The 26133-nt window shown below is 31.3% G+C and overlaps 3 protein-coding genes across 12 annotated transcripts; 1 reads left to right on the top strand and 2 right to left on the bottom strand.

Annotated features, from left to right (window-relative positions):
- On the top strand, window positions 1–2352 carry LOC125371319. The gene is made up of 5 exons (XM_048379996.1): window positions 1–91; window positions 238–593; window positions 666–1052; window positions 1200–1345; window positions 1719–2352. Exons 1-5 carry the CDS (start codon window positions 1–3, stop codon window positions 2350–2352), a joined length of 1614 nt encoding a protein of 537 aa, XP_048235953.1.
- Window positions 2353–7621: 5269 nt separating this feature from the next.
- LOC8273264 lies at window positions 7622–11458 on the bottom strand. 7 transcript variants are annotated; one of them, XM_002534173.4, is made up of 6 exons: window positions 10068–11458; window positions 9779–9955; window positions 9612–9707; window positions 9447–9530; window positions 9269–9340; window positions 7622–7994 (listed from the first exon to the last, which is right to left on the bottom strand). In XM_002534173.4, exons 1-4 carry the CDS (start codon window positions 10339–10341, stop codon window positions 9472–9474), a joined length of 606 nt encoding a protein of 201 aa, XP_002534219.1. In that variant the 5' UTR covers window positions 10342–11458; the 3' UTR covers window positions 7622–7994; window positions 9269–9340; window positions 9447–9471. The 7 variants fall into 7 exon arrangements, with proteins under 7 accessions (XP_002534219.1, XP_015583871.1, XP_048236106.1 ...); XM_015728385.3 differs by having other exon boundaries at window positions 9269–9333; XM_048380149.1 differs by having other exon boundaries at window positions 9447–9525.
- A 134-nt stretch (window positions 11459–11592) lies between these two features.
- On the bottom strand, window positions 11593–15738 carry LOC8273265 (scarecrow-like protein 13). Of its 4 annotated transcripts, none has more exons than XM_002534172.4 (2): window positions 15585–15738; window positions 11593–13645 (listed from the first exon to the last, which is right to left on the bottom strand). In XM_002534172.4, the coding sequence occupies exon 2, from the start codon at window positions 13426–13428 to the stop codon at window positions 11800–11802; it is 1629 nt and encodes a 542-aa protein (XP_002534218.1). In that variant the 5' UTR covers window positions 13429–13645; window positions 15585–15738; the 3' UTR covers window positions 11593–11799. The 4 variants fall into 4 exon arrangements, with proteins under 4 accessions (XP_002534218.1, XP_048236103.1, XP_015583872.1 ...); XM_048380146.1 differs by lacking the exon at window positions 15585–15738 and adding an exon at window positions 14671–15576; XM_015728386.3 differs by lacking the exon at window positions 15585–15738 and adding an exon at window positions 15427–15576.
- Window positions 15739–26133: the final 10395 nt, after the last annotated feature.

Here is a 26133-nt window from a genome sequence, read left to right as displayed (position 1 = left end):
ATGGAAATGCATATTGCTGAAAGAGAAAAGCTTTCCTATATTCGGGGAAAAATAAAACCACCTGCTGAATCAGAGAATGGGTATGAAAAGTGTTATGCTGAAAACCAAAAGGTGAAGAGATGACTACTAATGTCTATGAGTCCAAAGATCATGAAGCGATATTTACGCTTATCCACTGCCCATGAAATCTGGACTGCTTTATCAAAAGCTTTCTATGATGGCAGTGATGAGTTGCAGCTCTTCGCCTTAAACCAGAAAGCTTAAACCAGAAAGCCTTTGCAGCCAAACAGAATGGAAGATCTCTCTCTGAATATTATGGAGAACTAACTGCAATTTTTCAGGAATTGGATCACAGAGACAAAGTGGTCATGAAGGATCCTGATGATGTGGTTGCGTACCAAAAATCTATTGAACGACTATCGGTGCATATATTTTTAGCTGGATTGGATGATCATTTTGAGCAGGTGCATGGAGAAATCCTACGCCAGGAGTCTACTTCAGGCCTAGAAGAAAGCTATGCCCTGATTCGACGAGAGGAGAACCGTCGTGTAACAATAAAAGGAGACTATGGAGACTCCGATGCTGCTGCTATGGTGATTCACAACAAGTCAAAGACATCTATTAGTATTGGAAAGTCTAAATAAAAATGAACTCATTGTGATAAGTCAGGCCACATCAAATATCGTTACTTTGAGCTTGTAGGCTATCCAGATTGGTGGGATCAGAATCGAGGATCACCAAGAAGGAAAGCTAAGAATTCCCTGATTTCCGCTATTGCTGAAACCAAAACAAGTGTGGACAATGCTGAATCAACTTCAACATTAGTAGCAAGCACAAGCAAGGAAGGTAAGGTGTTTAATGTTTCTACATCTGTTTGTGATAGTACATGGATAATTGATTCTGGTGCTTCAAACCATATGACCTTTGATTCTGGACAGATTAAGAAACTTAGACCATCCTTACAAAAATCTGTTTCGGTAGCAAATGGTAATGAAGTTCCAATTATTGGAGATGGATCTATTACTGCTACCAATTCTTTAAATTTAGACTCAGTTTTAATTGTTCCATCATTAAATTACAGTCTTTTATCTGTTTTCCAAATAACATCAGCTTTGTCTTGTGTTGTTATTTTTATATCTTTATTTCAAAGAACTATAGCCATATCATTTATCTTCTTCTTTCTCAACTGTTGTTTTAAGGATATTCAAACGAAGCAAATGATTGGCTGTGGTATTAGGCGAGGGAATTTGTACTACTTGGACTTGCAATCGAATAATTCTTCCAAGTTGCATCATGCGTTTGCAATAGATGGTCTAAAGAAGGAAAAAAATGAAGCAGAAATCTGGTTATAACATAGACGACTAGGGCATGCTTCTTTTGGCTACTTAAAAAAAATTATTTCCTGGTTTGTTTAACAACATTGATGTTTCTATTTTTCATTGTGATGTTTGTGAACTTACCAAGAGTCATCGTAGCTCTTTTTCATCAAGTTTTAATAGAGGTCATTTACCTTTTATGATTGTTCATTATGATGTTTGGGGTCCATCTAAAATTTCAACTTTAGGGGGATCTCGTTGTTTTGTTACTTTTATCGATGATTGCACAAGGATGACTTGGGTGTGCTTAATAAAATCTAAGAGTGATGTGAGTGCATTATTTTAGAAATTTCATACACATGTTAAGACTCAATATAATGCACATATTCAAGTGCTTCGCAGCGATAATGGTGGTGAATACCATAATTCTGAATTGAAGCATTATTTGGAAGAAAACAGAATTATTAATCAAAGTACATGTGTTTATACACTCCAACAAAATGGAGTAAATGAAAGGAAGAATAGATATTTACTAGAAGTTGTTCGTGCCTCATTGCTTCACGCAAAAATGCCATTATCATATTGGGGAGAAGCTCTTTCTTCCGCTGCATATTTAATTAACCAAAGTCCTTCACAGACTCTTGATTTTCAGACACCTTTTCAGGTCCTTAATGATACTATAGCTGCTCCATCAACATCAAACTTACCTCCTCGTGTCTTCGAATTTGTAGTATTTATACATATTCATAAACATCACTGCCATAAGCTTGCTCCTCGAGCAATAAGATGTGTGTTTCTTGGATATGCAACAAATAAAAAGGGGTACAGGTGTTATCATCCTCCAACTAGATGTATGTTCATATCCATGGATGTAGTCTTTCATGAAGATGTGATGTATTTTGAGTCTGAATTTCCGGAGGAGAGACAAGAAGAAATTCAAACATTAGATTATCAATTTCAGGAGGAGTATGAAATGGTTGATAATGGTGTTGGTGATCACTCAGAAAATCATGGTGATAGGAAATCATCATCTTAGCAACCATACACCCCAATAACTAATGAGTTATGATACATATGGAATGTAAGAAAACACCCTCCAATCAAGATGATTCCAAAACCCAAGGATCTCCTCAAGTGAAGTTAGGAAAAACTAGTTCCAACAATGAAACTAGCACTTGAATTCAACTCCAAACGCCACAAACCAAGTATGATTTGATAAGTTAAGAATCAAATATAAGATTTTGGTTAGAGAATGCCACAAACTAAAAAAAATAGTTTGATAAGTTCAAAGTTCATGCAAAAACTTAAGCAAAAACACTCATAAAAAGCAAATAAAGATTATCATTCATAAATTCTATTTTATAAATGAATTTGGCTTTGATATTTATAGCCAAAACAAAACAAAGAAACCTAAATGGATGTCTTTTGAGCTTTTCCATGTTTTCCCTTTTAATTCCCCTTAAAACATTTTATTAGTTTTAGTTTTCATATTTTATTTAATTTTTGTTTCAGTTTCGATTTTAATTCTTCATTTTATTATTTGCAGCCACTCCTCTACTACAGACTAGCCAACGCCCTGATATCCCTGACGATGCACCTCTTTTCACTCCGGAGCCATAGTCAGGGCAGTATTAGCTCTTTTTTCTTTTTCATTTCTTATATATTTTATACACTGGGGACAGTGTGTCCTTTAAGTGTGGGGTGGGTGATATTTATCCCATCTCAGTTATTTGTTTATTCTTTGTGCAAATTTTTTTTAAAATTTTGATAATTTTTCACTTTGTTTCGATGCTCTTACTGTTGACTTGCTTTTGAAATCCTGTTTATGTCCATGTGATCGGGTAAAACCGACAGTGTTGAGTCTTGCGGAAGAATGTAAGATAATTAGTTTGAGTTTTGCACTAAGTTGCTTTGGTTTATTTAATTCTGTTTTGATGATTTTTGTTTGGAACCTACTCAAAAGCACACTTGTGAGAAATTGAGCCTAAATTGTAAGCATACACTTTATATGCTTGTATTTATTTCTTGTTGAGAGTGCCAATTACTGTATTTACTTTTAGAACTTGCTCGGTAATGCTTATGAGGGCCACAAGGAGAGTTTAACACTTTGGTATGATAGAGGCACTTAGGTTTTTCATTTTAGCCAAATAGCCTTTATTCGTTTATTGATTCTGTAGATAACCCCCTCTTTCACCATTTTTTATCATATTTCATTGCCACTTAGTTTTATTCTGCTTTGGGTTATGATTCTGCACATGAGTTATTTTTATTGGAAATTTTTATCTTGGGAATAGTGTAGAATCTTATAGCAGCTTTCTTCAATCTAAAAGAAATTCACTCTATTATGTGAATGTTCTTCCCTTATGAAAAAAAAAAGAAAAAAAAGAAAAAAGAAATAAATAGAAGAATAAGAGGGAAAGGTGATGAAAAGAAAAAAAGTAAGTGAGCTAAACATTTTGACTTGATTCCTATTTCCCACCTTGGACTACTGTCCATTGTTTACCCCTTCTGATCATTGTGGCTTGTGTGCAGGTCATGTATTTCATTGCAGAACACCATAGGTTCAACTCTTACTAAATTTACCTACCCCTACCTAATCCCCATTACAACCCTTATAAAGACCTCTTGACATGGTTGTTGACTCTCCATAAGTGGTAGGAGTAGGATTTAAGAGCAAGCATATAGTAAGTAAGGCAGTAGTTGATGCATTGAGCGATTAAACACTACCCTTTAAACACTTTGAGTGATTTAGAATGAATCTGGTGAGGAGTTGGTTCTGAATAATTTTGTTGAGACAGTATTTTGTGAATTATTGGCATCTTGGTTGTGATACTTGAATTGATTGCTTCGTTTCTTTTTGTTTGACTTAAGCTTGTTAAGGATATGTGCAAGAGCTCTCTAGCTTATCTTTCAGTTTAAGTGTTGTTCCTTAGTGGTTTATTTTTCTTATTTTACTTTTGATTGCTTGAGGACAAACAATGAGCTAAGTGTGGGGTTCCAAAGGAAATTTGGCTTGATAAACTTGAGATAAGGCCTATTAGGGAAAGGGTCTGATCCTTCTTAATCTCTGGTTAAGAGAAATGTAGTATAGGCCCATATGATAATGAAAGAGACCTAAAGCACACTAAATGGAGCCACATTTCACCAAAATCAATGGCTCTCGTTTACACACCATTACTATAAAATAGCTCTAATTTCCTAAAAGAAATGACTTTTGAAGATCTTTGGACTTGAGAGCTTTTTGCTTTAGCTTTCTTATTCTAAGCTATATAACACCCCAACTGCATCCCCATGATACTATACTACACTAACTCTTACTGTTGCTCACCACCACTTCTCATTTCCAACTCACCTCCCACCTGTCGGTTGAGCTATGCCTCTACGGGTTGTCACTACATAAACACATCTTTTCAAAAAAGGCTTACCTTTTTCCTACGTGTTGATCTCTATCTATCCTAGTCTACTCTATCTAGTAAAGGCATAGGCTAAAGACATTACCCTCACCCTTACCCTATACAAACTAAACAACTTAAAGAACCCCTTCATCTATGTAACACCCCGTCCCATATTAAAAAGTGTTTCTGAGTTTGATGTACTTATAAGAGTCGTTACCGCTGACACCTAAGAGTTGACTTTTCAGCCTTGTGGGTTTGATGTGCTACTATTAGCACTTAAGGGTTGTCTTTTGAGTAATGTGGGTGTGATGCTTTTAATTATTTTAGTTCTTTCAATTTATGCTTAACAAAATTAGGGTTTTAAAAAATAGGAAAAAGAAAAGGAAGAAGTGTTATTTATTTAACAACGGTAATATTGAATTTTAAGAGCCACATGGAATGATAACATAAATAATAAATGTCTAATAGCTGTGTGTTTTTTATGGAGTTAGATACAAAGATTTCATGGTTATATTTTATAAACTTTAAAGTTATAATTAAACTATTTTAAAATTTAAAAATCTAATTACTTTGGTTTAAAATTCAATAACTTATTCATATCTTCTGCTTCAATTTTTCAATCATATGTTTCGCACTCTAATATGCTTCCATTTATATGTCATCAAATCTCTATGAATGACCTTTATTATTCTCTTTTTATGCTTTGTACTTAAAGAAAAAGAATAGGATTGATTGTCTTTTTTCTATCATTCAAAAAAACATTATCTTTTTCTAAAAGGCAGAATGTATATTTAAACACCTTAATTTGAATCATTTAGTCACTCTAACAATTTAACTTTCAATTTAACATAATCTAACACATACATTCTATTTTTAAAACCTATTAAGCACCTTTAGTTTTTGATTTAATCTAACAGACACTTGAACTTTATTTTTTATAACATCTAAACACTTATGAGTTATACACGTGGATATATTGAATGAAACCACATGTCAAAAAGTATTTAAATATTACAGAAAAATAAGTCTAGGTGTTTAATTAAGTCATATCAAAAATTAAGATATTAAACTGACTAAATGAACAAAGTTCAAGCGTCTAAATATATATTTAGCCTTTTTAAAATTATACAAAACATACTTATGTTTACTTATAGAAAACTATATTAGTTTTCTAGAAAAGTTTTCAAATGAAAAAAAAAATAGAACTTTTTATTTACTTATGCTATATTAAAATAAAATAAAAAATAGTTTTTCATATTTTCAAAATTATAATTAAATTTTAAAATTAGAAAAATAAGTTTAATATATTTTCTGTATTTTTGTTATGCAAAAGGCATAAAAATGCCCTTAAACTTATTAGAAAAGTCCAATTAAGTTTACATCTTTTTCTGGCTCAATTAAACCCATTAACTTTTATAAAAAAGTCCAATTAAATCATAATGCTAACAGCGTCCAAAATGTCGTTAAGTGTAAGGATTTAAGAGCGAATAATAACCGCTCTGAATATTTTATAGTCACGCCTATATCACATGAGGAGAGAAAGTCACATTTTCTTCTTTATTTATATAAAATTAGTATCTATAAACCTTAATTTACAAAAAAAAAAAAAGTAGTGATTTATTTCCTTACCTGAAATTGCAGCAATATTTTCGTCTTTTTCATCACGCTCATTTGTAAGTAGAGAGTGAGTGCAAGTTGTCGAGTTATATTACATCCCACTACCTCCAATATGTTTTTGCAATAAAACCATAAAGATGCACACTTCATGGAGAAAGACCAATCTTTGAAGAGAATTTTATAGTTGTAGGAGCTATGATGTAAGTTAAATAAAAAAGAAGAAGCGGCTTTCTCTCTCTTACATAATATAGGCGTGACTTTAAAATATTCAGAGTGGTTATTATTCACGTTCTCAAAATAATAGGACCCTTACACTTAACAGCATTTTGGACTTTGTTAGCATTAGAAGTTAATTAGACCTATTATAAAAGTTAATGAGTTTAATTTGCCAAAAAAGGAAAAGATGAGAACTTAACTGAACTTTTTTAGTAAGTTGAATGGCATTTTTGTACATTTCACTTTTTTATATAAAAATTACTTATTTTCAAATAAAAACAAAAAATATTTACTATATTTATATTTATTCTAAATTTATACTTTATATTTAAAATATTACCCAAATAGAAAATAAAAAATATATTTGTATAATAACATATGTTTTAGAAAATTTTTATAAAAATAAAAAGCTCTGATTTTCAGAAAATGAAAATGGAAAGATCAGGCCGTTGATTTCGTTATTTGCTATTTTAGTATAATAATTTTTATTTTGATTATAATCGTTGTTTGATCATAAGATGAGGACGTGGCACAAAACACTATTAGCCACTCTTGATATTTGATTGAGACAACTGATAAATTGCATTTAGAGTGTATATGTTGACCAAAAAAGACTTAGAATTTTTTATTAAATTAATTTTTTTATTTTTTATACACTAATTTTTCTCAAACTTTCTTGCTTTAGAGAAAGACATCAATTTACCTCGTTCTGTCAAAAACAGATTTTAAAATTCTAGAAATAAAATAAAATAAGAGATTTGGGGTTAGAAAAGCAACCTCAATCGCAATTACCAAAAGATCCCCAAACAGGAGCCAAAGATCTTCTTAATGTGATCATTAGGTCAAAATTGAATTTTGCCAAGAGAGGGAAAAAAAGAAAAAGGTAATGAAATAAATTGGTCAAGACCTGACACCGAACACACATGACCTGGTAAGACACCCTTTTAAGAGCAAAATCATAAGGTTGAGCGAGCCTTATTAGAGCCCCCACAAATAATCATTAGGTTCAGAAACAAAAGTGCAAGGGCAAGTGCCCCACAAAGGAGAGTAGCAATTGAACACAAACAAGAGTAACAATTGAACACAAACAAGAGTAACATCTGCGATTCAATGTCATAAAATGAAAGCTGAAACCCAGTGGGAAATGCTAAATATGAATCTGTACAGCCAATGCATCCTAAATTAGTGGATTTTCAGAGTGATGCCATTACATAGAAAACATTTGGAAAAATGGCATTCAAGAAAGCAAAATACCATTTTTAAAGAAGCCCCCCAACCATAAGGGAAAAAAGTAAAACAAGACAAAATTGAATGCCCCTAATAATTGAGAGAAGTAAACTCAGCTTAAGCCTTTGGCCTATCGTGTCACCTAAATTCATCAGCTCCATCCAACTACATATCCACAAAGCTCCATTGTGCTAACCTCTTTTGCTTAATATGTCCTATAATTCTACAGAGAATAATCAGAGTAAAACATTAATTTAATCTAGAAAGACATCAGTTCTCAATAGAGAATCAATATCAAAAAGAAAATTGTAAAATACAGTTTCATCCTTGATGTTTATTCATAATCATAAATCAGAACAAGCAATTGCATTCTAATGCAAGTTGTTTATGCTGCAATATAGATGTCACCATTACTGTTTTACAAGCTGTCTAAACCAACGAGCATATTCAATTTAATAGCCATTAAACAATCATGATCATTAAAAAAGAAAATACTTTCAGGATCAACAACCAATTAAATAATGAACAAATTTACATCTATAGGTTAAATAAAAGAACAGGGAAAGAAAAAAGAAAAAACAATTACAGAGTAGCGCTTGAAACTCATATTACACCAAATTGAAATGCATGAAAATCAGTTTACGGAAAGAATAAAAATAAAAAGATACACGAACTTAAAAAAGCAAATTAGAAGTTAAAGACATGTGAAATATACCAGTGATTTCTAATGTATATTGTACATTTATTTAAAACATTAAAAACACATAATTAGAGGTATTAGTCTTATCCAGTATGTTCTAAAGACAGTTGAATTAACAAAGTTTAACATGCCTTTAAGTCAATTATTGTGAATGAACAAAAGATTGGACGGATTATAATTTCCCCGTAAAGCTATCCTAGCATGTTAACTAGTGAGCTGTACATGCAACTCATCCAAAAAAAAAAAAACAAGAAAAAAGAAAAAACACATTGACTTTTAATACTGCCTAGTACAGCTGGAGAAAATTTTCTGGAATAACTTTGTTTCCTGTGTGATTTCTCTCTATATCTCACACCAAATAATTATAATTGTCTGTCAGGTTGTTAATCTTTGTGCAACAATTTGAAACTGACAACAGATTGCACCCAAATATTACCGCACGAACATTGGTACACTTTCCATGCAGTAGTACTCATTGTTGAAGCATGCAGAAAGGACAATTGAGACATAATCGCACAGGTAATATCATTGCTAAAACTGATAATTTCCAGAACAATCATGTGCAGAAAGGTTAACAGAAAAATTATAAGAAAATGCACAGGCAATAATCAATACTTAAGGTTATAATTTGCAGTTCTAGAACAACACTAAATCTTAACTACCCAGAGACTTTAGCTCAAGTCCAAATCAATTGCAAAAACTGAATGCGTTTGAATGGTAAGAAAATAATACTACGAAATCGTGGATTACCTAAAATATGTAGGAATAAATATCATGGAAGATGTAATGCAACTCACATATTTAACCGAGTGACAATGAAGAGGAAATGGATGAATATTGTTCCTCTATCTTTCCTCAATAACTGCATTCTACCACCAAAGAACAGCAACCGAAAAATAACCCACATCAAACTTTCTAAATAGAATTCATCTTATAAATACAGCATAACCAAGATCATGTAGATGTGTTTATTACCGCGAATCATTGATTTCTAACATGGTTACCGTTGATCAAAAACTTTCGACAGATTGCTACTCACACTTAGCAGCTCAAGCTGAACTGCAGAATAAAAATTACAAATTGAATACAGATAAATAAAGCACACATATAGCAGATTATTTCATAAGGAAAAAAAAATACCTTCCTTTTCTCGTGTAGAGTTTTCTAAATCAGAAGCTAATGAACGTGCAAGACGCTTAACACGATTTAACCTTAAACCTCCTTTTGCAGTCACACCTGAACCAGAGGCTTATTTATTTATTTATCTATTAAAGAAGAATAAACAAGTAATATGAATAATAACTTACAAGTGGAATTTGCATTTGCAGTTTGATCATTGGTCAAATCCGGGGCAGCAATTGTATGATTAATTGGAACACCCACATGATCATGATTATCCAGTGATCTCGCCAGATGTTTCAAATGGTTTAAACGTACTCTTCTTGTTGGCAATTTAGCTAATTTATCAGCCGGAATTTCTAATCCTACAAAACATAGAAAGAAAAAGAAAAACAATGATAACAATAAATTGTAAGCAATCTATTAGATTACAAAAATAGTTTAAAGAAAACCAAGAAAGAGAAGAAGAAAACTAACCAACGGAAGGTAAAGTGACATCGACATTTGCGGCTGCAGAGGTGGTGGTGGTGGTCTGGTGGTGGAAAGGAGGGTGGTGGTGAAGTCGGGGATTATTATCAGCTCTCAGACGACGGAGTTGATAATTACGACGTCGTCTAGCGAGATGCTTTTCTCTCTCTTCGACAGACATAGATTGTCTTCTCTGTCTATCTCTAATACGACGTCGTTCTCTTTCCTGCTCCTTCTGCGAGGTCTTCATCATTGCCTTCCTCCTCTCCGCTCCTTCCTCCATTTTCTTAATAATGTAATTTTTTCTGTCTTCTTATTTTACAAAAAAAAAAAAAAAAAGCATAAAATGTCTTTAAAAAAATAACGAAAAGAAAAAAAAAAAAGGTTAATGAGTTGAATCGAGTGAGTGAGTGGCGCTGTTTGGATGGATTAAAAGAGAGAGAGTGAGGCGCGTGTGCGAAGAGGAAGGGTTAAATGATAATTATGGACCGCTAACTCGCACCTTTGGACCGAAACCTCTGCCTCTGTTTGCTATTAAATTTCTTTTTTTTTTTTTTTGAAACTGAATTAGCCTTTTATCATTATTATTATTATTAGTTCCTCTCCCTTCTCTCTCTTTTTGGCTTTTCCCTCTCACCAAACTGACCAATCAATTCTTACGCATTTCTAATACTATTTGCATATTTCTCACATTCTATAATTTCATTTTCACATGTTTTTTAAATGTTTTTTTTCGTTTTTAAACTGTATCTATATCACATGCTAATTTTCTCTCACAAGAGCCGCCACTGTTAATCAGTAAATGTTACTGTGCAAGTAATCACCGAATTTGAAACTTTTGAGCATCTGGTCTGTTGGAAACAGATTATTTTGTATTATATTAATTTATGTTTTTTTCAACAATAATTTTAATTTATCTTCTACTAGCCTTTTCAATTCAATATCACATTATTATGAATATTATTCAACGTATTTCTTTCTATAACTCGTTTTTTTTTTTCAAAATTTTTCAGTTTACTTCTTTCTTCAAAACGTATTTCATCTACTCAAATCCAGTATTTTTATTTACAACTTATTTCAAATTATTTATTTTAGCCCAAATTTACTGATGATCTAATTTTCCTTTTTTACCCAACTACAATTCTTTCCCTTTTTCTCTCGAGTCTGTCCCATTTTCTATATCCTACTGGTACCTGTTCTTTCTTCTCCCGCCGGCAAAGGTCTCTTTTCTATTTTATTTATGTTTTGCTAAACCCAACCTTTTTCATATTTTTTAACTGTTTGGACCGAAAACATTTCATAATTTTGTATATGATTCGAATGGTGTTCACTTATTTATGATTTAAGATTACTCCACCTCCCTTTCCCTTCGTAACTAATTCTTGATTTTTCAACCCCATGTCTGATGCAGAGATACTGAACGAAAATGGAGATGGGTTCCAAGATCAGTTTTTACAGTTTAAGTAATTTGATACGCTCAAGTTGAGGATCTGACCATGCTGCAAATAATTGACAAGAAGATGCAATTGCAGGATAGGGAAGAGCTGTCTTTTTCATTAGGTGGGCATGTACAGTGAATTAGAGTTTGTTTCTCTGATTGACACTAGTATCTGAAAAAGGCGCTAATTCTCACTTCTAAGTGCAAACATCACTATAGGTCATTGCCCCAAATGCAACAGCCAAAAAAACAGTCAAAATTTACAGATGTTATGTGGAACTAACACTACTAGAACTTTCACTTTCACCTCCAAGCGGAAGAGGATGACATGGCTGTATTCATCCACCATAGGTATAGAGCCCCATCCTTCTCTTGAAGTCCATATCTCCTGTCATATTCCTTCAACAAATCTCTGACGGCAATAGTCACCTGGGAACTTAGCGGATGCTGTGTAAATCCTGCCATCATAAATCGCGACCTCCACTTCCCAAAGACTTCATGGCGTTCGACCCTGTCAGCACCCTCGCAAGCAATCATATTGACAATGTCCCGTGCCACACAGTGCTGCTCTGCATTTATCCTCTGCTTGTCATCCCTAGAGGAACCAGCATCAATTGATTCAAACATAGCATTGTAATATTCTAGTGTTTCCTTGAACCTAGGAAGGAATGGTTTAGTATTAGTGTTGGATTCTTGCTCAATGAGGGTCACGACCTTTGGGGACAAACTCTTCACCAGCCTCAATAATCGATCTCTGTGATTCCAAGTGCTCACACTTTCATCTGGCATGTGGTGCAATACATATGGAAAATTCACAACCACAGCTTCCCCAGGTCGCACACAAAGATGTTCAAGTTGAACCTCACAGCCAGACATTGCGGCATCGTGGAACTGAAATGGCACATTGTGCGACTCGGCAAAACTTGATAGCCTTTTCCCTACAATATCAAGTCCTCCACCACGAGCATAAGCTGATTGGGGATCATCAACACCAGTAATTCGAATAGCCGGTGGACCACCTGGCCGATCTGCAAGTGCCTGCATAAGGTAAATCCATTGGGTGCCCTGAGCAATTTGGAAATCAATTATATGAATCCTAGGCTCGTATTCCACAGCTTCTCGAATAATAACATTGGCAGAAGTGTAAGCAAACCTCCAGTATGGACAGATCTTAAAGAGAATACCCATGTATGTCATCAGATCTGAGCTCACTGGAGCTTCACATTTCAAGGCTCTATAGATTTTACTTCCTGAGAGTTCCACCCTTGCTCTAAGCCCTTCCAACATATAAGCTCCTAACCTCTGTATTGGCTCTCCAGAGACTGACACCATTTGCTCCAACACATGCATTAAAGCTGCTGCTCTGGAGATGTCACCATCAGATATTGCCTGAGCACAAGCAAAAAGAATCTGCCTCGTATCTAATCTAGGAATCATTTCCTCCATTCGGGTCCAATCCCACCTTGCCTGTTGATCAGCATGGTGGAAGCAGAAGTCACAGTTTGTTATATCAGATTCAGACCCCAGTAACAAAAATTCCAGTTCCCTTAATTTCTGCCTCATCAATGCATTTTCATCATCAGCAGATGAAACTCCACTCATTGGAGATCCATATGTGTTGTCAGGAGAACGATGAGGATCTGACAGACATGAATTTGAACCTTGGGGTGAAAAGGGACTTCGGTTAGATGAGACACTAGCAGCAGGTGAATCATAGCCAACAAAACCTGCATTAGCCGAGGATGATTCCAAGGTAAAATATTCTTCCTTGTAGGTTTGAAAGGAGACACTGGTTCCTTGGCTGCCAACATCTGAGAATGCACTGTTCTCTAAAATTTGTATATGAGACAAACCATACTGATCAATCTCTTGTGGGTGGTTGTAAAAACCATGAATACCGGCTGGATTTCGGTGCTTCTGAGAAGTTTGCATCTAAAACTACTGATTGACTTGGCCTTCTCAATACCGAAAAGATAGTAGTAGCTTCTTTTCAGTTACAATGATTCCCTCTACTTGTAAACAATTCTTATGATACATGCTATCATTCAGCAGACAATGTTAAATAGTTGACCATAAGATGAGTCTTTTGTGGACACAAATGTTTGAAGCCAATTGTCCATTATCTGCAGTGGTAGAAGATCACCCTAGTCTGCAAATAGAATAAGAAAAAGAAATATAAGATTATTCCGTCTAGACAAACTTAATCTTAGTGAAGAAAATTATAAAAAAAGAGCAAATGATCAAAACAAACAGCATAATCAAAATGGACAGAACATCCAAGAAAGCAACATAATGAATCAAATCCATCAAGTATAGCAATGTAAAATAGTTGAAGAAACCTGAATTGATATTAAGGCAGTCCTCCATAACCAGGCACAAAATTTAGAAAGAAAAAAGAAAGGTTAGAATGTGGTTTGCATGATAGATTGCAAAGGAGATTGTTAATAGTCGTTTACGATATATATGATTTTATAGGTTCTCCTAACCAGAACAAGTGGTCAAAAAAGGAGATTGTATATCATTGCCTCAGATGGACACAAAGCAAGATCAACATAACAAGGTCATTTGAAGGGCCATTGCTTCTTTAGTTTGCAAAAAGCCAGAAAGCTTGCTTTCATTTCCTTATCAGGCTATGATTATACTCATTCTACTAACTCTCCGACAATTCAATTGGTTTTCAGTGCAAATTCTAGAGCTTGATCGCACTGCCAATCAGTAAAGGCAAACTAACAACCTTTACCTCTTCTTTTTGACTTCTAATGAAACAGCCGCAAAGTTATCCAAAAGGAAAAAATTAACCCAAAAAGTCATTCAACCCAAAATGGAGAATTAGATTAGCATTAACAAATCCTTATCAAGGAGTAGACGTAGATCATTGACTTTCACTAAATTGTGGAAAAACAAAGAAAAAGGTGGAAAACAAAAGGCAGTAAAAGAAGAGAAGGTATTGGGAACCAACTTAAGTTAGAAACTAAAAGCAATGCAGTGATACACTTCTTTTTATAGAGAATTAAAAGCAAATTATCTTCAGTCATAGAATTACTTGCAAGAAAACCAACAAGCGGGACTGTAGTAATAAAATAGTTTCTAACAACAGCTTTTACCATGTGCCTCTTGGAAAAGAACATCTTCAAAGAAGAAACATAAAATCTTCAACATAAAGTTAGGACTTACAACAACAAGTCCCCATCTGATTTCCACCTCCAATCACATATGTAGTACCCGTTATGCAATAGTAAAGAATTACAAGCACTGTCCAGGATTAAACCATGACTCCATTGATTCATCCATGGTAACAAATCATATGAAGAAATGAGCAAAAACTGAACTCTATCATCAGCCGTCCAAATTAACCATTCTTAGAATCAAATTTTTTATCATCAACCCAGAAAAAAAAAAGTTATTCCAGAATAGATCCTGACAATAACTGTAGCACTATTGACCCTGATCCAACTCTTCATATTATGCAAGCATGAAAAGCTACCGACTACAAGGGAAAAAGGCACTTTCAAGACTTAAAAGCATCTGTAGTGGGCGAACCGACAATCACAACAAGAAAAAGAAACAAGAAATTCATCCCAGATGCCAAAGCATAAAAATATCATCTTCATGTTTTAACAACCATATAGATATTTTTTTTCATAAAATAAAAAGTAAACAGAATAAGCCACAAAAAATTTTGTGAAGACAAACGCCTTAAGCAGACACCGGAACAAATTGAGTTACTCTTAATAATTAGCAGAAGAAGTGCAGTAACAATAGTACCAAAACAAACAAGACAGCCTTGTCTTTTTGGCCTAAATACATAAAACTCGCGATGCTGAATAGTAATTATACCCCATGAACTAAAGTTTCTACCTTTGTTCAAAGATGCGCACTTAGAATTCAAACAAGGCAATAAAATCAAGTTCTACAAATTCTAACACTAACCCATGTTCTCAAATTTGCTGAACCTCAGAATTAATAAAACTGGATTCCAAGTTTTAATTCAGACGAGCCCACCCAAAAAACTTGAGCCATAAATAACCTTAATTAGACAAAACGAACCCATGTAAGAAAAGCAGAAATAATTACTGTTTCTTGCATACCTCGTAAAGAGATGAGATAAGCTCTCTTGGGAATTTTCTGGATTGAAGTTTGTTTATATAATCTTCTTTCTCAGCCAATGGCGAAAGAGAGATATGGACGGTTGCTATGTCTTCTTCTTCTTAAGAAGATGGTGTTCTTGCTCTAGATGGGTTTTGTATCAAATATATTTATGACCAGATCTCATTAACAAAGGCCCATGATGCTTCAATTATTTACAGTTAAGCCAGGCAAACGTGTTTTAAGATTTTTGACACGTAATAATGACTGCTAGAATATCACCAACATTTTCCTTTTCTTTTCCTTTATATTTTTTCTATTTAATTCTTAATTTTTATTTTTTTTTGGGACTTGAGGAAGCACTAATAATAATAATTTTAATGGGTAAAATTAAGGCGGATGACCTGACTGTACTTCAGAGACTAATCTATGGCAGGTACGGTTTTGGTCGAGAGAGTGGAAAATAAAAAATCTAGAATTTAAAAAGATCAAGACAACTTGATCAAGAAAAAGATTAAGAAATTAGGAATCTTCCAAGTTGTAGTGTCTGTCTAAAGGGTTATTAAAATTAATGAAACGATGTGGTTGATTTTGGAAAGTAAATGCGGAGCTGTCCAATATATCAAAAAAAACAACCCACTAAACTAATAACAAAAGCGGTTTTATAGTTTGTCTTAAATCGGTATAATACAATTTAGTGTTGGAATGTTAATTGTTATTAAAAACTAATACCGTATTATAATATTTCTATTTAGTATATAATTTAATATTAAAATTTATTAATTATTTTGAATTTAATATTTTTAAAAATAATTTTCATTTAAATTTAATAAATCGAAATTTATATTTAACTGTAATAAATAAAAGACGAAATATTCTAGTTTTCTTTAGCAATACTACAGTGATGGTCGTTTTTTCTTTATTTATTAATTCTAACTTAAAAATAGATTGGAATTGATTGATAATATAAATAAACTCGATAATATTTAAAATTAGCTTATAAAATTATATTTATGAAGAGTTAATATAATAAATAAGATGGCAAACTCTTTTCTTTTATGTCAGTTAGGGTTGGATTTTTTTTTTTTTTTTAAGAAACATTTAGGATGGATTTGCATAAACAAACACATTATAAATTTTATCCTTTAATACATCAAATTAATGAGAAAGTCCACGGAAAATTTTAGATTTAGCTTATGTATAAATAAATATACTTGAAAATATTATCAATATATTAAATACATAAATTTGCTTAAAAATACTCTTATCAAAGCACTTACAATTGATAAGGTCTAACCAAATGATTGGAACCAAATATAGAAAATACTCTTCACAATTATAGTCATATAAAAGAAAAGGATTGGAATCTCATCTTACACAAAATAATTGGTTGGTATTAAGACTCAATTGTCAACAGTTTAATATTATTTTATTTGAGATTAATATTATTCCATGGTTTTTGTGTTTAAATGTAATATTAGAAATATTATTTTCATTAGTCTTACTTTCAAATTATATATGAATAATCAGAGAAGTAATCTTTTTTAAGGTGAGATTTTAAGTGTGAGAATGAGGATTAGCAAATGCAAAATTTAAAGAAAAGAAAATGAGAAAAAGGGGGTGGAATGACACAACTAAGAGAAAAAAAAAATATTAAAATTAATTTTTAGATAATAAAAATACCCAAATTCAAACGTGTCATAAGGATTACGCAAAAGTATTTGGCATTATTGAGACAACAATCAGTTGGACATCAAAAATAGACAGAATCTCAAGATTTTCTGTCCGATGGAAGTGATCACAGTAAGCGGCACCAGGAAATTCTTTATTATTAGAAATAGTAACTCAAGTCGGTTTGAGATTGGGGTCCATGAAAACTATTTTGAAATTCTTTTTCTGAATTTTGACACCGTGTTTGGAGAAGTATAGAAATTGGTTTTCTTTTCACAAGTAGAATTAATAAAATGTAATTTATAGAAAAAAAAATAAAATAACCTATTAAAACAAAAAAAATATATAATAGAACTGTTTTTCTAAAGTCCAACAAGTGCCAAAAGAAAAAAAAAAGTAAAAAGGACGAGGTATTTTGCGATCCGATTCACTTTGTCTAGATCGTGAATAAATTCATAATTAGTTTATTGAAAATGTTAATGGTTTTTATAAAAAGAAGAATGTTAAGTGGTTAGAAGAGCAAAATATTAACCTCCTATAATTATTTTCTCAAAATGAAATTTTATATAAAATTTATAAATAAATAAATAAAATTATTCGATTTTATCTAATTTAAAAATTATTCATGAAGCGCCTAATCAAGTTAAAAAATAAAGATGATTGATCAAGTTATTAATTCATCTAAAATTTATGCATGGACTTTAAATTTAATTGTTCAAGATTGTAAAGATCCTTTTGGTAGGAGACCCGTTTCCGTACTGGGATCAGCAGGAGGGGAATGAGTAGTTGACCCAGATAGAGTGGAATTTGGATGGTTCCGCTATCGGGTTAGAACAAAAGTTTATTAAACGGTCTGCGAATAGGTTGGCTCAGCTTGCAAATGCTTTCTATTCGTCATCTCACTGTGTGGTTTAGAAGGTTAATTCACTTTGCTTTGTACAACAATGAAATAAATATGTAAATTATAAAAATAATAAAAAAGACATATGTAGCAAACATAATAATATTTAATATTTATAATATAAGCAATTAACTTAAACTGTATCTTGATGCTTACTAAACCGAAATTTAACATAAGGGAAAATAAAAATATGACTGTAGTTATGTTGTCAATTGAGTATTTTGATCATTACATTCAGTTTCCATAAAGTTGTCATGGGAAAATAAATAGTTATTAGAGGATTATATAATAGATGTATTTTATAAAATCGGAGTACACTTGCAGTTTTGAATTTATATGTGCCTTTTTTTGCAACTCAACCAATGATATTCGCTTCTTCAATATTTCCAAATAAAATCACTTGTCCTAAGATATCTATACAATATGGGAAAAATATTAATAAGTAAAGATTAATTAAAATATAATACTAATTCATAACTATAAAAGTACGGAAGAATAACTTGTCAAATGCGTCCTATCGCCAACTCTACATCTCACATCATGGAAATCAACGAAATTAAATGTATCGAATGGCAATGGCGGATCATCTTCACCGGCTATTCTAACCAACGCATTTCTTAGCAGTTTAATTCAAAATGGATGGGGATTTATTTTCTAATTTATTTGAGTCGGTATAATTATGAAGCCGGATATGTGATAAACCCTCCTTTCTATTAGTAATTGTCGAAAATGATCAACAGATTGCTTAGGTATAGTGCCTTGCATTGTCTCACCCTGCATTAATTGAAATAATATAATAATAAAAGTAACAATATATAAATACAAAAATATGAAAGGATAAAATATTTATTATATTTTATTACCTTCTCGTCGAGCATTAAAAATTTCATGCTATATCACTCATCAGGATTGAAATTGTTCAGAAATTTCCAAATTATTATAACACGAACCTTCAATCGAATATTCTTGCTCATTCCATCAACTTCTGATAATAACGTGTACGATATATTTCTAAATTTTATATTATAACAAATAATAAATATACAAAAATAAAGAATAAAAATCAATAAATTAAGAAATAGAATATATTTCATCAAAAATTTCTCAATATACAATATTTCTAGTGGTGCCTATACACTCATCTTCATCTTCTATTATTTTTTATGTATTAGTATACGCAAAATTTATGCGAAGTAACCCGAGATAATGCAATATATAACTGTCCGTGACAAAAAATATGATCATGTAAGTATAGTCTAACTTGTTTAAGCGTTGTCTTTGGCTTTTATTTATAGCCATATAGTAATATATTTTTTATTGAAAATTGGCGCCTCTTTAATATGGAAGAGAATTTATTTTGATTATATGAAAGAACAATTCAAGGTATGTATATTTTTTCTCCAGAATGTGATTCAGATATTATTACAGCTTCAATAACTTTATTTCCTAAATTTATCACCATTAATCTTGCACCATTACATAAATCTATGCTAGGATTCATATTTCTTAATAGCATAATAGGTATTTTTTTTTTAATTTTTAATTCATGTTGTGGGAATCCATTAAAATTTAAAGAGTTTAAGAATTCTATTGGATAAAAGACTTCTAATTCATCTATATTGCTTAATGTCCTACATATTGAATTAGAGCTATAATATATTTTTTTCTGCTTTCGATATTAAATCAATAATTTCTTTATTAACAACATTAACAATTTCGTTAGTGGGTGTTATAATAGCTTTATCTTTAATATATGAATAATTTTTAAAATTTTCTATGATATGAGTGTATATTTCTTCAATTTTTTTTACTGGGTCTCTGGAATTTTTATTAATAAATGATATGGTATTCTTATTAAATCAATTATCTCATTATTATTCGTATTTTGCACTATGTCTGAAGTTCCGTCACCCACCAATAATATCCACTTAGAAAATTGATTTAATTCATTATTATCATTGCAAACTCTTGTTAGATGCATGTTAGTAGTTAATTTGTATAGTCTAAAAAAATTCAATAAATAGGAATTTGTAATTGATGCATTTATAATATTTTCTTTGCTCTCATTAACAACAACAGGTAAAATTTGTCTAAAATCTCCTCCTAGTAAAAGAATCTTTTTGCCAAATGGTTTATTTACTTTTTCCTTCTTTTGAATTACATAAAACATCTCTAAATGACCTATCTAATGCTTCAAAACAATGTTTATAACTTATAGGAGCTTCATCACATATTATTAATTAAGTTTCTTCTATTAACCTTGCTAATTGTGTTCCTTTTTTAATCTCGCGCGTAGAATATTTAGTTAAGTTAATTGGTTTTAAATTTAGAATGGGTTGTTCTACCTCCGGGTAATAACAATGCAGCAATACCAAACGAAGCGACAACCAAAATAATTTTTTCTTCACTTCTTAGTTTAGATATAATAACTTCGTATAAATATATTTTACAGTCCACCGTAACCATACAAAGAATAATCCTCTTTCATTATGTTGTACTGCAAAAATAACATCATCATATACTTTCTGTTGTTTCATATTTAATGATTTTATTAAAGTATCATACTTATATCTTAAATCATTCAATTCTTTAAGTAGTAAATGGTTGCTCATGTCGCTAATTAATTATCTATCAGGTAAAGGTAAATTATAATCTAGTAAAGAAGACGGATACTTATTAAAAGAATTTTCAAGTTCGAGTAAAACCCTACTTTTTAGATAATAATCAGAAATAGATGTCATCGGTATTTGTAAGGTGTTATGAAGTTCATATGTTGTATCATTTGAAAAATATTTCCAAAACCTATTAAAAAGCTTACTAAGATCTCAAACTTCACAAATAATATAAGAATAGTAAATAAATAACGCAACTAAAATATGATGCACATAAAATAGCTTCTTTCATAGCGTTAACCTACTCAGTATCATTTCCTATTAAACCATAAATACTACATGCAGATTGAAAACTATTATATAAAATATCATTAACAGTTCTAATTTCTTTAAAACTCTTAGGTCCTTTAAAAATGTTTAATAGTATTTTTAAATAATAAAATCTGTCGGAATTATAATGAATATAGGCAATCCTACCAATACTATATCCTCTTTTATACCTAGTCCAATTTTTTTTATTTATTGTGCCATACCCATTTAGTGGAAAATTCAACAAATGTAAGAGTTCGAGCATCATCATAAATACAATTAACATTCATTCATTTTGTAAACATAGTGCGTCCAAAATTTAAATTGTGTGCAATATAACTTAAACTATTATCTGATTTTAACAAAATTTTATTCATATGTTCTAAATGTATTGTTAGTTTTTCAACAGCTGGATCTCTATATTGTATGAAAAACTCAAACAATCTCCAAACTACTTCACAGGTGAAATATAATGATAGTCTAAATTTTTTTTAATCTCATCGATAATATATTCATCATTATTTTCAGTAGAATTTAGAACTTTTCCTTAATTATGAATAATAGCACGAATCCTATATTCCTTTGTTAATATACTTGAATAGATACTTTACCATTGTAGATTTACAATAATATTCAATACAGATGTGAGCCTCGTATTTACATAATAGATCTTTATTATATGGAACAACAAAACGGTTATCAACTTTCTCATTATTTTTAATAGTAAAACTTTTATCATTCCTACATTTATATATAGTGAATCCATTATCATCGATAATAGTTCTTTCTTTATAATTTTTAGGAAAAATTTTGCTACATTTGTTATTCTTTATGTAAAGGGATGTTGGATTAATTGAACCACAAAGTCCATATATCATAAATTTAGAAATAATTTTGTGCACTTCGTAATCAAGTTCCTTAGACAGCAATTCAACATAAATAATCAAGTCAATATCAGAAGCTGTCACCGCTTTACTTTCTTTATGTGACCATATCAAACAATGGATATGAGACAATCCTCTTTTTTAGAACTAAATTGTATATAAAAAAGCAAGTAATTTACCAAAGTGTTCATATTTTTTAATATCTCTAATTAATTGGTTAACCTCAGGTCTATCTTCAGGTTGCTGGCCAACTATGTAATTTAATATTCTTTAGATTTCAAGCCATAATGGGTTACAAGTAAAAGTTATAAATAGATTTCAGTGTCCGTAAAATTTATATATAGTCATTCCATTGTGGTAGTGCTCAATCATATAACGTGGACTTCCTGTATAGCTAAAAGATAAAATTATAATTGATTTTCCTATATCGTTAGAATTATTCAAGCCATGTCTAACTACATTATTTATTTCAGAATATATCTCAAATCTTAATTCCTTTTGATTACGTCTTATAAATCTAATATCTCTTCTTCAACACTTGTGAATGCATCAACTATAAATTGTTGAAACAAATGACCACCTCTTATCAAAGTAGTTCCTTCGTCAAAATGTTATTGTAATCTATAGGCATAGTACTCATATACTGATATATCTTCTTGAAATACAGGATTTTTGACTTATAAAAGCATATCCAATATTTACTCTATAACCATCTTCGCCATAAGAAAATAATAGTGGGTACTGCATTGCTATAAGACTCGGATGTAAAATACTAATTCATTTTAAATTTTATGATTTATGCTTAACAATTATGTATCTTTCTTTATCAACTATACCAAAATCACCAACTATTAGTCTGGTTATTTCAGAAGACGATAATAAGTTGTACTGTAAACTATCATAAGATCTTCTTCAAATCAATTTTAATTTTATAAGCATCATATTATTGTCTTTGAATCTATCACAGACCATTCAAAAATATTTAGAAATTTCAATAATTGATCAAACATTTGGATAAGACCATTGAGAATTATATCATTTATAGACTCATGCATTTCAAATTTTTTTTTAAAAAGACATTCTATTTCGAACCTTATTTTGTGTATCATATATATACAATTAAATAAATTTAGGTTTATCTCTATTAGGAGGCAATAATGAATCAATTAAATGATGATTTTATCTATATTTTAAATATATAAGGTTATGGCTTCTTATTTATTTCATAATCAATTTTTCCATCAATTGATGAGAAAGCAAACAGTGAATTGTATACCCTTATATTTTCTCAAAACTTCAACGACAAAGTCCCATTTTGGTAGTTTAGTAGACTATCTAAAAATTCAAGAGTTTTTGGTAATAGAGGCAATTTTACTCTACCTTCTTTGTAATATATTTTATATTTTTTCTCTCCATATTCATCTATACGCTCAGCTAACCATTTCTCTCCATATTCATCTATACGCTCAGCTAACCAGTATAATGCACCGCAATGCTGGCATTGGTTATTTGGCATACCTAGATCTGATTTCTCCAAGTATTATCCTACTACAGTAATATTAAAAATGAAATTAAAATATTATTTATGCATATGCACTATATATATATAAATATATATAAATATTTTTGTACTCTTATTGTTTGTTGGAGTGTGGCTTGCAGAATTCGGTCCGCCGGAAGATGGATCAATCCGTCTTCTTTTATTTTCAGTTTTGGTTGTATTTGTGAAACACCCATAATCTATTAAATTTAACAGAATAATTTCATATAAAAAATTAATTCAAGTTGTCCTAATTATTTTTAGAACCAAATATCAACAAGTACCTGAATTGCCTGTTAAATCGGCAACAAATACGTCAAATAAATCATGTTCATCCTGTACATGATTACTTTGGATGCTAAATTGACGTGGGTTTCTCATCGCAAGACTATAATCTCCAATAACAAACTAGTTTAATTTATGTATGAGATTTGAGATTAGTTGGGTAATGTATAAAATGATTTTATAAGCAACTGTATATCTGAGTTTTCACTGTCTAAATCTATTGGCACGCCTATTAACTAAACTATTCGTAGTATCCTCACCGCAATGATCCATAATATAGTTTAAATAGAATTGAACAAAAAGTTACTTATTTGTAAAGCATAAGTCAAACTATAAATGATTAGAACTAAAGAAATGAACCATAATGGCGTTTAAAAACATACGGTTAAGATAAAATATTAATTTTAATTAGAACATGCACATACTAACTCGGCTCAGATATCTGTATGGAATTGCATTTTCAAGAAATTAAACATCAAGAGAAATAGAAAAAACAAACAAACAATTAAAACAATTTTTATTTTCAAAGTAAAAAAAATTAGAAATCAATATACAGTAAAAATTTGGATTATAATTCTTGGATAAAAATGGAAAAATCCAAACCAAGAACACGTACTTTAAAATAAATTTAGTTAAAAGATTTTTATTATTATTATTTTTTTGGAAAAAGAAGTGTAGTTAAAATAAAGAATGATAATAATATTTTTAAAATTTAGCTAACATGGACAACATGAAAACATCAATTGAATTTTAGGCTTAAACTTTCTTTTGTCAACAATAGGTATAAACTCTTAATTATCTTATTGATGTGATAACTAAATGATCAAAACTCAAATTTCAAAAAAAATCAGTAATAGTAATTCTAGATGCTGCATTAAAAGTAATATGGAACAAAAAGTTTAGGGCAAAAAAATCAGTTTTATACTAAACTTTTATGCAAAATGTTGTGGGTTTGCATATTACTGGATACCGCAAAACAGTAATGCTTTCAATGTAGAACACTTTCTAACATATTAAGATTATCAATATTCTATTCTACTGCAGATATTATTGTTTTCACTTACACCATTTTTAACCCTTTTTACTTACAGATATCATTCTTCCCAATTAAACCATTTATTTCTTTCCATCATTTTCTTATGTTTTGGTATTGATTTTTTTTATTATTATTACTTGCATAATAGGCATGCAAAACACATTAATTCTATTGAAATAGAATGCATAAAGATTGGATTACACAAAGGGAAGAGCAAAACACATTCTGATTAAACATCTGGAAATTTCAACTGAAACATAACTGGACATACAATATATTACACATAAACTTATTGTTAAGTGAAATGAAAAGTACAAACTAAAAGGAGAAACTGCTGCCTAACATATACTAACATACATGTGGTCTTAGACAAAAGAAAACCAAAAAGACCTAAAATCAGCTAACCAACCCATAAGCAAAAAGTTAACATCGTTATCCACTTGTACAACAATAAATTATCTGAAATTCTAAAGGCAGCTAAAAAAAATATTTAATTAAAAAATTACATATAAGATCGGCAATCCTAGAAATTGTAGCTTTAATCTTGTCAGTAACCTTTGAGACCTTGTGGTATTTTTTGTTCAACTTCTTATACTCAGATACCAACCTAGTATAGAAATGTTGACCAACTCTCCTCTCTCAAAGTGTTTCTGACTCATCTTTTAGAACAACATAGCCCTAAAGTTATAATCAATAACATCCAAGCTATAAATGGCAGTTAAGTTGTAACAACTTGACTTAGAGAAGCGGTTCGATGAGGGCGGAAAGTGGACGCTAGAGCAAGGATAGGAGGCCTAGACAAGGAGCGGCTTCTGGCAGGCTTCTAGGATAGTAGCACTCTAAGGTACGAGGGTACATGAATGATTTGAATTGCACATCGAAAATGGGGCGGAAAATAGTTGATAACATATATGTAAAGAGTTGGAACTAATCACATGAGACGCTTTTTGGTTGTTTGACTGTGGAGTTGTAGGAACTCCAAAGTTAAAACGTGCTTGGTTCAGAAAAATTCTAGGATAGGTGACCTCCTGGTAGTTCTCGAACCCGCCAAAGAAATAAAACCGTGAGGCCAGCGGGGGCTAAAGCGGACAATATCTCATATGATCTAGTTCCGGATCATTACAAATGGTATTAGAGCATATGACCCCTCTAGCAGATGTGTGGTTCGAGGACGAACCAGACGGAAGGTGGCGAGCATGTGACGGTCTGACCTAGAGAGGCAGTTCGATGAAGGCGGAAAGTGGACGCTGGGGCAAGGATAGGATGCCTGGACAAGAAGCGGCGGCTTCTGGCAAGTTTCTAAAATGGTAACA

Source organism: Ricinus communis, chromosome 10 (genome assembly GCF_019578655.1).
Source record: "Ricinus communis isolate WT05 ecotype wild-type chromosome 10, ASM1957865v1, whole genome shotgun sequence".
NCBI classification, from domain to species: domain Eukaryota; kingdom Viridiplantae; phylum Streptophyta; class Magnoliopsida; order Malpighiales; family Euphorbiaceae; genus Ricinus; species Ricinus communis.
The sequence above is the reverse complement of the archived record's forward strand: the minus strand, read 5'-3'. Positions and strand labels throughout refer to the sequence as shown.